The sequence below is a fragment of the Arvicola amphibius genome, chromosome 8 (assembly GCF_903992535.2).
Source record: "Arvicola amphibius chromosome 8, mArvAmp1.2, whole genome shotgun sequence".
Lineage (NCBI taxonomy): Eukaryota > Metazoa > Chordata > Mammalia > Rodentia > Cricetidae > Arvicola > Arvicola amphibius.
Genome location: NC_052054.1, coordinates 96,444,746 through 96,459,050, shown reverse-complemented (window position 1 = coordinate 96,459,050; position 14,305 = coordinate 96,444,746). Strand labels below are relative to the sequence as shown.

Here is a 14,305-nt window from a genome sequence, read left to right as displayed (position 1 = left end):
TTAATGTCATGCTCCTCTATCACCTCATTCCTAATAATTAGCTCATGGCTAACTCATATTAGATTCCAGTGCAGAGCTACCTATGGGAGACACCAGAAGGGATACTCTGTGGGTATTACAAGATGACACAAATGTCAAGCTGGTGAAAAGATGAGACCCTCACATTTTAATCAGTCAGTTACTATTACAAAATTCTGATGTTAGTCTTTCATCAATGAATAATTCGCATTTTGCAAAAAACACTGAAATTTTATGTATATAAGGGAGGGATATATTCTCTCAAACTTCTTGAGTTCCTAATTACCAAAATGTTCTAGTTTAGGCATACCAACCACAGCAATGGTGCAATGAAAGTATAAGGGAAAATGAGATTCTTAGTTCCTCTATGCTTAGGAATGTCTAATCCAATTCTCTCATTAACTTTGGGTTGAAATAAAAGAGAGTGTTGTAATGGCTATAAGGAGTCACCGGAGTTTGCTTCAATAATTCATCCTGGCTTAAAATGTCAGTCTGGTAAAGAATAAGTCAGAAAAAAAAAAAAAAAAAAAGCCGGGTGGTGGTGGCGCACGCCTTTAATCCCAGCACTCAGGAGGTAGAGGCAAGCGGATCTCTGTGAGTTCGAGACCAGCCTGGTCTACAAGAGCTAGCTCCAGGACAGGCTCTAAAGCTGCAGAGAAACCCTGTCTCGAAAAAGCAAAAAAAAAAAAAAAAAAGAATAAGTCAGAACTTTAGAATGTTTATTTGCTGATTTTTATGCCCTTTTTCACATGAAATTATACAGGCATGAACACTTAAAACAATAGGAATCAAAGAACCTCTGTTCTATGCAGTTAAATGTCAAATCAGAATGAAGTCTCAATAAAGAAAAGTTAAGAAAATGATTCCTAAAATGAATGTCTGTCCTGATCAATTGAGTAAAAACATGCTAAAGGTTAGTACTTAGCTCAATATTTTACTCCACTGATAATAAGATAGTATATTCAAAAGTCCATCATCCTTGAAAATTTGACTATGCAATGATTTTATTTCTTGGTTCCACATTCTTCCATGAGGAACATTAAATATAACTGATTCACTTTTTCATTAAGGATTCACACTTAAGCCATAAATCAAGTGTCCAATATAAGTTTGCCAAACCCAACATATTTAAGATCACGATGTAAAATTTGGGGGACTTTTTAAAGAAACTCACCTTATCTCCAGGACTAAGGAAGAATTGATTTTCCAGCCTTGTACAGAATGTTGGAAGATGGTTGAGCCAGCCTTCCGAATGATTTTATCAGAGCTGTTGACAAGCGACCTGCTCAAACACAATTCACCATCTCTGAAACAAAACAAAGAGGCAAGTTGTGTGAGAATCAGAAGCACTACAATTATATTCACATTAGTGATTAAAAGTTATATATTATTTTCACAAGTTAGCAGAGAGGAGAAGCATGAAGGGGGATATTCTAGGAATTAAGTGACGGATGTTATCCCAACAAACTTCTGCATAATTTTTTAGAACAGAATCTGTCTTTCCTATAAGACAGACCTCAGGACATTTGAAGAAAAACAACCCTCATCAAAGCTCCAATGTCGTCTAGCCCCACCCCCATTGCCTACACACTAAGTAGTGTGATATTTGGTCAATGACTCTGGAAGCCTAGGACTTTGGCCACCAAGATTAATTTTGCCTCAGAGAAAGCAAAAGTAAAGTTTCATTTAAAAGTACTGAAAATACTTTTTACTGAGGACTACAGAGAAAATCTTGTGCATAGCAGATCTGTCCATGTTTTTGATGTCATGCAGTGTTTGCTCTGTATTCTTGGGCGCTACTACACTAGATCACTGTGTCTTACCTTAGCCTTATGACAAACAGCAATAGCATTACTTAATAAGCGATGACTGCGGAGATTGTACGTTTTCTCTCTAACAAAGTAACTTTTCAAACATTGTTGAAATGCCAATTTAAAAAGAATTATTTTCTAACATCATAAGGATGAGATTCCCAGGAGACAGAGAAGAAAACTCATTCTGTTCGTACACCTAGTGCTTTTGTATTGTTTTAAAAGCAACCACCTCTTTTAATTAATATTCTCTAGTAAATAGTATATCATGTGAACTGGTGATTTTATGGTTTTGGTGGTGTTACAATGGTGATAGACAGTTTTTTGTTTTGTTTTGTTTTGTTTCAGCCATGAGGACCTGTAGAACTAAGCAGTTCACCATTGAACAGACATTTATCTTTCTGATTCTGGTAAAGGATTCAGAAAATTAGAAGGACATTCACTATCGCAGAGGAAGAAAAAGCTTAGCTCTTTCAATATTTGTACTGGTTACTTACTGTAACTACGGAGCAATTTTTTTTTTGCCTCTCAGTAGCATTGCTAAAAAGCAACATGATTGTTAAAATCACAAAGTCAGAATGTGTGTATATTGCCTAGAGAATTTTCTCTACCAATAGAAACACAGCCTTTCACAGCTGTTAAAGGATTCTCAAACTGCAGGCTTGCTGTTTGTTTCTTGCTTTGCATTATTTTGCTAATTTTAATTTAAAGCAACTCACTGTGCTGATTTTGAAATCATATGAAAGCCACTCCCTCTGAAATTTGGAACTCCATAAAAATTAATATTTTACACAGTTCTACTGATGAAAACGACACATTGGCATGTCTGTGCAAGGGTAATGATAATCATTTTGCAGAGGTCACTTAGGATGTTAGGAAACAGAGTAAATTTTACGATGGAGTGATCCAGTCATTAATTTTCATATTATACTATTAATGATAATAATTACATGTGAGTGAAAATATGGATGTTCACAAAAGTTAACCTTAGTACTTTGGCATACACCTTTAAGCAGGCATAAATTATCATTATTTTCGTGGGAAGAGACAAGGATCTTCACTCCATTCATACCGGTCAATCTCTCTTTTCTACTACAGATTGCAAAGGTTAGGGTAATAATCTTTCCAACCAATATGTTTTTATAGAAGTAAAACTGCACACGAGATTGAATTTTTAGAATTTATATATTAGTATGGCACTTAATCACGGGTGTATTTCTACCTGTTCAGTGGTTTTCATAATGATAGACTTGGTTCTATGGAGCCTGATCAGACCTTCTAAAATCAAAATTCAAACAGCAATTTTTAAAACGTAAAAGTACACTTTCTGTGGACACTATGCCACCACAGCACTTCACTGCTTGAACTGCTTCTGTTAACTTTGTGATTGGCCACACATCACGCTTTCGTCATTGGAAAGAACCTTGAAGGGAAGTGGGCGGGTACAAGTCCTCAAACTTCTCTTTTATTCTCAGAACAGTCATCTGAGCCTAGAGAGCATACTTTTATTTTTTCTGCAAAGCTAGGCAGGTCCCAAGAGATGTTTTTGCACACGATATTAGCTTCACTCTGTCTTAACACAGACTACTACCTTCCCATGAACTCAAGGCATGATGATGGCTATTTCCACCCACTGCTTGCTTCTCTTTCTACCTGGACATGTCTTCTGCACTGGAAACATCCACAGAGTGGATATCTCTGTGTTTGCACAGAGATATCTCCCAAACATCCAACGTGCCATTTTAAAAGGGAAGAGTCTAAAGATGTCAAAGAAAACACTCAGTCCTAGAGGTTGTAATTTTCTAGTTTTCCTGCTTACCGTGCTGCAAAAAAGTCAACAAAGATGATAATATAGAACTTCCACGGCTAAGGAATACTCTTACTTCTGTCACTGAATATCTACAAATCTTTTGTTGGTGTTTTCTCCTTGATATGAGTTTCCAGACTTTGCAAATCTTTATTTCTTCAGTTCTGATATACACGACAAAGGTGGTTAAATATGCTTTCAGATATTAGGCCTCTACAGCCAAGTATCATCCTACTGAAGCTCCTAATGGCTACTTAGCTTTGGAATCAATGTGACTAGATTAAGCTTCCTCATTATTTTAAACTTCTAAAAGTAATATCAAACTAAGCTTGAATCCAAGCAGGGGGTATTTCCACATTTTATTACTAGAGTGTCAAACAAATAAAGGTAAGATATAGTGTAGTATAATTATAAAGATAATCTATGATGTAAAGTGGAAAACCATGGGATGTTGATTTCCAAAACCACCTTCTACCTTTAAACAAATTGAAACTCACTTGTCCTATGCATAATCTAAGCACCAGTGTTTAACTTTACTCTCAGCTTTATGAACGCCAGAAGTCCTAACTGTTGATAATTTAGTAATCTAATGTAAGCAGACTCAAGGGGAGGGGGGAAGATGTGCAATGGACAAGTATGCTTAAGTCTTATTTTAGTCGGCCAAGCAAGTTCTGGGGAATCTGATCCAAACAGACACCTCTGCACCATTTAACTTTGTCACACTTGCGAATTCCTTCCTCATTAGATGTCCCTGTGCATGTATCGCATGTGGGAATCTCCAAAGCCATTTCCAATATATTCTGACAAACAGAAAAAGTGGGAAAGTGGGACAAAGAGTGATGTTGCACTGAGTGCTTGGGGTCTGCTAAAGGAGGAAGGGCTGAATACAGACACTGCCTGCTAGGAGATTCTTATGGGAACGGGGACATTGAATATGAACCTAGAGGAACGTAAGATTAAAGGACTGGGTTGACACTATGGCCCACCTGCAAGGCATGCAGTGCCCCCCAAAGGCTGTACACTGCCTCTGTTAACTTCACTTCTAAATGAAGCTTTGGTCTGGGTTCCAGAGTCCATTGGCTCTTTAAGTCACCTCAAAAGTGGTCTCTCCTCATAAGCTCGCAGGGAGAAGAGAGATGAGTTAGCTGAGAGTCAGCTGCTCCACCAGAGGCACGGCTGGGGAGTTGAAAGAAAAGCATGTGCTTTTCTCCCCCGTAATGTTTCATTCTGGAGGAAAGGGAATGAATGTTTAGAGACAACAGCTTCCCCGCACTGCTCCTGGCAACACTGGCTCCACCTTGTGCTACTGAGTCTGGAACTCCTGGGAGTCAGAATTCCTCCAGCACGTGGGGTGGGGGGTGGGGGGGGGAGGGTTGTATTTCCACAACCAGATCCCTGTTTTGTTCTGAAAGGACCACAGTTGCCGGCTTTATTTAAAGAGGAGGAGCTTTGAGCGTGAATTTTTTTGTTTGACTGTCACAAAAGGTTCTCTCCTTTCAGAAAGGATGAACCCTCCAATCCGTTTCCTTTTATCCTGCTCTGGCTGCTAGTTCTCTGAGAGGAAAAGCTAGACACGAGGCACACCTCTCTTCCTGTTTTGTTAACTCAAGTGACTGCCTCAATCCTTTTCAAATGATCTGGGACCAAAGAAACTGCAGCTCAGCGGGCAAAGGGTGCAGGCCACGGCTTAGTAGAGCTACCCAGCCACCGTGCGGCTGCTTGAGGTTCCCCACCTCTGTTTAGTGCCTCCCAGAGCTGCGCCCACTCTCTAAAGGTTTCCAGAAAAAAGGCCACAGAACACGTGTCGCTGAGAAACGCGGAACGTCCTGGATCTGTTATTTCCCCCCAGGGCACTGGGGTGCATGCCTCCTCCCTGGAGACAGTTTACCCAAGCTAGGAAATGATTCCTTTCCAGTATTTGGAGACCCTGCTCGTCGCCACGCCCACTGCTGCTCACCAGGGTCTCAAACCATTGGAGTCCTGGGGAGGCTTGGCTGCTTTGTCTAGGCTGGGGCTCATCTTCCGAACCCATCAGTTCAGAAGGGAACAAAGAGCCTCTACTCACAAGCCCCAGCCTCCGCCTCTTCCAGGAATTCCCACGCGCGAGTTCACCACCTTCAAGACCCCTTTGTCTGCCTGGCAAAAACAGGTCTGCTTGGGATGCCCACACCCCTCCCATTTTTTTCTTTCCCACCATTGACTTGGATTTTCAAACCACCCACTTCTGTGTAAACGACCTCACATGGGTCTTTTATTTATTTATTTTCTTTTCTCTGATACAGACCTTCAATAGGTTCGCTGAAGCATAAGGACCATTCAGTCTACTCCTTATTAGCTTTCCTTTCTCCTACAGTCCCCTTTGAATGTGGTACTGTTAGGCTAGCTTTGTACAGACTGGCAAGTCCTTCCGCGAGGATACACCTGCGTCTTGCTCACTTAAATACGACTGATTACTCATAGAGGAGCAGGGATATTAAGAAAAGAGCTGCGTAAAGTTTCACAGTGTGTGTGTTACCAGCCCCGTGCCCCCGCGCAAACAAAAATGGCAAGCATCTTTCTTCGTTTTAAAAATGTCAGAGACAATTTAAAAACAGAAGGAAATCTCAGCCAGGGCAGTTTCTTTCCGACTGCGGAAACCTCCGGGCTTGGAAGGATTTCCGAAACAGGACTTTTAACAGAGTTGACAAGGAGGATCATATCCTCAGAAAAAAAGCTTCCAAGTCAATCAGAGACACGAAGTTACAAGGAGGTCTGCTCTCCAGAGACTTCAAAGGCTGAGAGGCCAGGGGAGAGAGGAAGGAAGTGTGATATTTACAGAACTTAATGGGGCTGGGGCGGAGATTTTGAACACATCTTGACAAACTCAAGAAAGAGAAGAAAACAGACTGTGAAGGCATAGTGCCCTTCTAAAACAGAAACCACGAAACCCAGGAGTTTTACCAGTGGAGGAGCAAGTAAGGTATCATCCTTATTGGCAATGTAATTGAAAATTAAAAAAGAAAGAAGACAGATCTCACAGGCGCCTCCCACCACCACGAAAATCAAAAACAAACAAACAAGGAAGAGTAAAGAAGAGCCATTTCCTCTTCTGTGAACTTAAACTTCTGCCTTTCGAGAAAGCCGCTTTTTATAGTATTTTCCTAGACTGGCAGGACCCAGAAGGGAGGAAAGACAAGGACTCGATGTGGAAAGACATCTCCTGAGTTCTGCTCAAGCATTAAACTGACAAGGGCACACGTTCTTTGTTGACACTTCTGCAGTGACTTCTTTGGTAAGCGGCACCCTGTGCCAATATATCTGTCACCACCACCACCACCACCACCACCACCACCACCACCACCACCACCGCACAGGACAGGACAAGTTAAACTCATACAGGAAACAGCATGGAACCCCCCATCCCCACACACACACCTCCAAAGAGCCATTGTTATTTAATTCATGGCACTAGCCATACAGAAGCTCAAACCAACACACACAGCCATCCAAACGTCACTCTATGCCCATTTCACTATGGCTTGACTGTGTCATATCCTGAACACGCATTTACCCGATGAGTTGCGTCTCCTGGTGCTCCTCAGTTCTTGCTATTTCTTTTGTCTTATAAAAGATCAGAAGTAGACTTATAGTGCAGATGGTCCACCGTTTTCTAATGGAGCGCATCTTGGGTGCCCGGGAAAGTCCTGGTTGCCCCAGCTCTGGCACCTTCTCCTGGTATAAAGGCTCCGTTTTGGGGAAATAAGCGAGGGGGAGAAATCTGAAAATTGAGAAGGGAGCGAGGAGCCGAGATCCCAGAATCAGGTCGCTAGGATGTTCTGCGGTGGAGCTCTCTGGGATCCCCAGCGCTGCCCAGCGCTCTGCCGCGCAGTTTGCACTAGCCAGGCCAGGGTCGCTAGGCGCCGTCTCCCCGGGGCTCAGGTTTCTTTTCAAATGTGACACCTTGTGCATAGGAGGTGGCGGTCGCTTCTGCAGCTGGGCTGGGGGCGTCACTGGCCCTTTCCTCGCCGTAACAGGGAACTGATAAGCAAGGCCAGCCAATCACCGGGCTGAGGGGGCGGAGGCTGCTGTTGCCTTGCGTTGCTGGCGGCTGCTAGGAGAGTAACGTCGTGGGCTCGGTTTGCACTATGCCGGGGGAGGAAGCACACTGTCACACGCGCGCGCGTTCTCGCGCACATACTCAAAAACCCTGACACACACAGAGACACACTCCTACCGTTTCCTAGGACGCCTAAACGACAACGCCACGGATCCACGAGTGTCCGGACTATCTGACAACATAATGCAAAGAGTGTGTCGGATCTTAGAAAGAAGAGAGACTCATCCCACCAGAGGAATGCCATGGATAGGACTAGGGGTGGGATGAGAAAGGAGCCTGTTACGGAAAGCGTGTTTGCTAAACATACATGATCGCACTAGCGAATAAACCTGTCCTATGTAGCGTGACATCCAGCAGGGAAGTAGAAGGAGGACGTTCATTATTTAGTGCACAACTCTGTCTGGAAAATACAAATATACACGGGAGTCAATGAGCTGGTCTCGGCCAGAATGGGTGTGTAATGAGGATCCCAGCTCGAGGTTTGCGGTAAGCCAGTGAAGTCAGAGGTGGCCTTATGAACGTTACGGGTATTTGTGTGACCCTCTCGCTGTCATTTAGAAACTACTCACGAAGAAGCGTAGGGAAGTCCACTGCCATTTAAACTTAACTGCAGAGAACCAGGATTCGGAGAAAAAGCAGCGACCTCTGGACTGGACTCAGGCACACCCACAAACACATTCGCAGTCCAAGAGAAGAAGAACGGAGGGGTTGAAAAGCAGGACCGACAGACACGTCTTGAAAATCTACCTCAAGCGTTTTGGCCTCTGATTTTCACCCCTCCTCCCATTTTCCTTATCCCTATTGTATTGTGCAGCTGGCGCGCTTTCTGAGTTTCGAGTGTGTGAGCACCTCTCCTAGCTAGTTTCCGGCACATCCAAGGGAGCTGACTGCAGGGGCTTATCACACCTACCATCTGCACTCTTCCCCAGCAGGAGACAGAGCCTGGAAGCCAGACTCCTTCCTATCTGAGTGCCTTAGCCCCTAGATGCCTGAGGCTCTGACGTCTGAATTCCGGCCCCTTAAGACTGAGCTTTGCCTCTGGTAGTCCACCACGCAAGCCATTTAAGTTTTCACGTTCCTCATCAGGAAACGATGCGGCCCACCACCAGGACTTGGCCATCCTTGGACTGGAGGAGGAATTCTGAGTAACTCCAGGGACAGCAAGGAATGAAAACACATCACTCTCTTTCTTAAAACCTGGGGTTCCAGAAGTTCAGGGATAGAGTTTGCCCAGCTGCCGAAGTTTATAAAAATAACATAAGAAAGCTTACTGTAAGACTTGGGTTCCTGGCTGATGCATGTCGGTCCCTATTTGGGGTTTACTACGCTAAAAATCTCTCAGGTTTTGAGAGCATAATCTTGGCAACACAGCCAAGCAAAGGGCTGACTCTAAAAAGCCCCAAGGAGCAAGTCATTATGAGCCTTTATTGACACTGCAAGTGGCCTGCCGGGAGCCTTCCCAGTTTATTGATGTCTAGGCAAATCCTGCTTGCCTTAATGCATTTTTGTTACTCAGACTTCTCAACTAGCAGCAGGGAGAAGCATAAGACAGTTTCTTATTTGAGTTAAAGGGAAGAGGTATTGTGGGGGTGTGTCTATGTAGCAATAAAAAGAAATACAATAACTATAAAATAAAATCTTCTGATTATTGCAAGGCAAATTATTTTTACATGGAGAATGTGTGATTAAACTTTTTCTATATTAATTCATTTTTCCCATAAAAACCAATTTAAATCTTTTATTTTTTTGTTTTTTATATGTTGCCTTTTTGTTATTTCCATACATAAGAACCAAATATAATATGTCCAATCAAGAAAGACCTTGACTTTGGCTAGAATGCACAATCATAAATTTAGTTTACAAATCAGCAAAAACTCTATCATTGTTTTCAATTCCTCATCATTGTTTGGCTGGCATAATATACATTCATATTCTTTTGCATACGTCGCCATGGTTTGTAGCCAAGCATGAATGTCTTTTTGCAATGGACAACAAGTACTATCAATTAATCTTCAATTCGTAATAGCTAATTTGAATATCCCATGAGAGGCATCTTTTAGCGTGTGCTGCTCAGAAACACCTCCATTTTAAGAACCATTTTAATTGCTTAAGGTAGACTTTTAAATTATCTATGGACCCTTGTTTCAGCCTAGGAGTTCTGTGGTGCTTGCTCTTACTACTTCTTATTACACAGCCCTTTGAGCTGTTAAAAATGCACAGAAGCACTACCACATCCGCATTTTGGTATATCCTACTCTATTACCTAGCTTTTTTTTTTTTTTTTTTTAAAAAAAAAAATGTTGTCTTTTTGCTTTGATTCTCTGATCGAACATGATAACTGGTCCTGCCTGATAGGAAGAGAGTGTCAGACGGATGTTCTTCAGTCCAGCTTTCTTTGGGAATAGACGTTCACTGGGTGATTGTTTGAGTCACTACATCTAAAAATATTATTAATGGTTATAATTTTTTAAGTGTGGCTTTTCAATCTTCTTTCTTGCTCCTGGGCTAATCTACTTTTCATTTCTTCTGTTATGAACTTTTTCCCTCACATTTCCCAACTGAGAGACAGAATTAATTTCTTTTCTAATGTATTTCCTTTCTTCATGATTCTCAATACATCATATTAAAATAAAAATAATATAACACAAAATTTCAAGGCCAAAAGAACTATCTGTTTCTTTTGAAATCTGAATATATATTCATATATATTATGACTTCTTTTAACAATTCACAATGAATAGCTTTGGAAAAAATTGTGTGATGGTTTATACAATGTAAAATTATATTCAGTGTTTTTTATAAAATAAATTTTGTAAAGAAAAGGACATCTTAATTGATTTTACAATATGTTTTGTATACCCTAATAAAAATAATATAATTGTTATTATTAACTGGCATGATATTGGTGAGTATAGTATACAAAAGACTTGCTCTCCTGAAAAGTGTGTTGAAATTAAATATATGCATTTACCTGTATGTACACACAACACACACACACATATACATACACACACAAGCACACATGCATTGCATTCCCTGTAGTACTTTTTTTTCCCCAAAAATAAGCCAAAAATTTTAGCCAGACTCGGACCAGTAAGAAGGCCCAACTGGTAAACATGCTCACCCAGTTTCAACAAAGGAGTTGGATCATGAGTATCTACACAAAAGATGCAGAGAGTGAACTTGTGCTAGTGGTCCTCTGCCCTCCACAATTGCATGTACACACACACACACAAACATATACACAAACACAAAACAAAATAAATATTACAATTAAGAAAAAACACAGACTCTACTATTCTTAGAGTGACAATGTTGTGGAGTTGATTAGCAACTGTCTTGTCTCTTTTTTTATATCTTTTGTTTATTCCAGAATTTTTATTTACCACTTTTAACTACTGAGGTTGGATTGGTTCACATTGAAATATACAAAGTAACCGATTTTATTAAAGGAGGTTACAGAGTTTAGGCTTGGCCTGCTATTGTACTAAGATTATGAAAATCTCAATTTTTGAAAAGTTAATTGGACAAATGAAAACAATCTTTCTGATAAAAAAAGTTTGAATTTCAAGCATAGAAATGCCTGATCTGTCAGTAAGGGAATACTGCTGGTGATGATGGATCAATAGACACCCATCGGAGAGAGCCTTTGAGAATAAGAGAAAAATAATGAGTCCATTTCACATCTGACCTATAACTCCCCCACATAAAGTAAATAATTGATCTTTCCTCTCTATTACCACAATCATAATTCCCTACCTATATCCCACTTGAAAATCTGTCAATAGCTATAGATATCATATGTATTGTGGTTAGGCACGTCATTTTCACATCCATCATTTATGCGATTATGATGATTTATATTAGCTGCAATAACAATCCTACTATTAAACAAGCATTATAAAAATTGAGTCACTATACAAGAAATATAAGAATATCATGACTTTTCATGTATGACCTATTTATTTCTCCAAAACATGCTTTAGAAGATGATGTAACTATGGTGGATTGATTCACTTTTAGTCTTCATGACAAGAGATTACATCTACAGTGAAGTTTTAGAAATGAATGCTTATTGTAACATTATCTGTAAAGTATTATTAAAATTGCCCCAGAACTGACACAGATGTCAGAGTGTATATGATCAGTGGCATGGAACCTACATGTTTGCACCAGGGTGTTTTGCAAATGCAGGTTCTTATTTAATACATGCCGAAGTCGCTTGAAAGAGGAGACCAATGTCAGAAGTATCAGCAGACTGCTCCCTAGACAGTATTAGTATTGTAAGCTAAAAGAACCAGCATTCTGTATAAAAGGGGGATGGATAAGAAACAAATTTCTGAGATATTTTTGTGAAACCTGAGAAAAGAAAACTTAATAAGACATGTAGTGTTGCTTGTGTCCTTGGAGCCTAACATTGGTTTTAAGGAGAACTTCGCCTATGGGTTTGGGAACATAGCATTCATTGTTTGTTACCAGGATCCAGTCAGAGGAAACATCCATCCTTGTGATCAAGCAGGGCTGACACTGCCAGTTAATTTTGAAACGAGAGCGGATATGTTCCCTAACAGGGCAATAAAACTCTTAATAATAAAAGAAACACTACAAAGTTTAAGGTAGAGAAACAGAAAACAGAGAACTTCATTCATAAAATAACATAAAAAAAATTCAGTGAAGTCTCAGTTTTCGTGGGAAACTAGAGAAATTAAGAGGACAAAAGCAACTTGAATTTCTGAGGTTCAAAATCAAATGGGGAGGTAAATTGAAGTAAAACCAAATTTGCTACAGGTGAGAAAGTAAAGCAGCTCAGGGACATTTTGGGTCACCAGAAATGAGGGCAGGAGAAAGTACGGACAGTGTAAAGGACAGTTGGTTACTAAGAGTAAGTGTGTACGTAGGTGACGGCTGCCGAGGAGGTGGAGGGGAACACCAGTGGGGCACTGCCATGGAAAATCAAAAGGATGCTTTCTCTATGCCTGGCCATAGCCTACCTAATGGGTCCCCCAAAAAAACCCTCAGAATTGGGAGCTGCTGGAGAAGGAAAGAATTCTTCAAATGGATGACGACAAACCAGTTGATTGATCTTCAATATCACAACGAAGGGGCAAGGATACTTATTTAGCAACCATGGATTGCAGATTATTGCGTCCTCCTCGTGTGTCATTAGTAACCATGGACTGTAGAGTATGGCTTCCTTAACTCGTATAACTGTGAACTTCAAATTAGTTTATTTATTCATATAATCTTTTTATATAGCAAAGGTGTCACCCAAAATATCAATTCAAGATTAATGAAAACCTGCAATTTGTACTTGGTGTTAAGATACTTTATTGTAATTATTTTCTAAGCTAGCATATGAGCTTCATTAGCTAGTTTTGAGCTAACAGGCAAGTCCACCAGTGATGGAGGTAGCAACATCTCCTCATTTCTTCTTCATGACCTATCGCCAGCTATTTTCTACAGCTCTGTATTGCTTGTCTTCTAATTCCCGAGTCCAGTCAGGAGGAGCACTCTCTCTGAAATAACAGCAAACGTCATAGCAGAAACTCCTAATGCAGCCCTCAGTTTGTTTTCTCCTCAGACATATCTGAGTGTTATGTTCCCTGCGTAGGCTTATCAAAGTTTGACATACGGTCAAGCTCGACGTCAGGAAGATAGTTAAAGGGTAGCTCCTTCACGAGTTTCTTGGTTTTCTACATATCCATAAATGAGTCTAGAAAAGAGAGAAAAGAGGACAGAGAAGAAGAAGAAGAAGAAGAAGAAGAAGAAGAAGAAGAAGAAGAAGAAGAAGAAGAAGAAGAAAGAAGAAGAAGAAGAAGAAGGCCGAGATTTAAGCCTGAAAAAGCATATCACAATAACTTCACCACATTAGATAGAAATATATATTCAAAAATAAAAGCCACAGTGTAATGAAAATATGGTTAGTGATAGCTGCGAGAGAAGGGTCAAGCTGCAGGTCAAGTCTATCACACCCACAGAGATGAGGAATTTAAGAAGGCAAAACTAATTTGTAAGTTCTTTAGGAAATATAAAAAAAGCAGACAAAGTGGAAATATCACTGTTGGAAGGAAAATCAGCTGTTTCATATTTCTAACCTCCTCTGTGCAGAAAACCAGAGATAAAAACCAGGGGCAAATTTTCATAATCTAGTGTCTCACCATGGACTTGACGATACCATTCTATCATCATTTCCAAGCGTTCTACATACCCAAGGAGAAGCTTGCTTTACTTAGCACATACAGGGAGCAGCCTTTCTTGTTCAACTCTGCGTGGGGGGTACATATGATTGCGTGGGGGTACATATGCAAGTCATATCATCTGCTTTAGGGCTGTGGTCTAAGCTTCCCTTTCACAAAGAGAGCCCAATGGGGAACAAACAAAATTATTGTTTCTTTGCTTTAAAGCACTGGTTTGCAACACTTTAACACAGTTCCCCATGTGGTAGTCACCCCCTCCCCCACCGGAAACCATAGATATTTTCTTTGTGACTTCATAACTGTAATTTTACTACTGTCATGAATCATAATGTAAATATGTGATATGCAGCATATCTGTTATGTGACCTCAAAAAAG

At 40.6% G+C, this 14,305-nt stretch overlaps 1 protein-coding gene across 1 annotated transcript in view; it reads right to left on the bottom strand.

Annotated features, from left to right (window-relative positions):
* Positions 1-7,600, bottom strand: part of St8sia4 (ST8 alpha-N-acetyl-neuraminide alpha-2,8-sialyltransferase 4) — an 89,268-nt gene extending 81,668 nt beyond the window's left edge. The window contains exons 1-2 of the mRNA XM_038339316.1: positions 7,187-7,600; positions 1,193-1,324 (exon numbers count right to left, since the gene is read on the bottom strand). Of these exons, the coding sequence (XP_038195244.1) occupies positions 1,193-1,324; positions 7,187-7,584 (530 nt within the window). The 5' untranslated portion in view covers positions 7,585-7,600. The remainder of the gene's footprint in view (positions 1-1,192; positions 1,325-7,186) is intronic.
* Between the last annotated feature and the right edge of the window lie 6,705 nt (positions 7,601-14,305).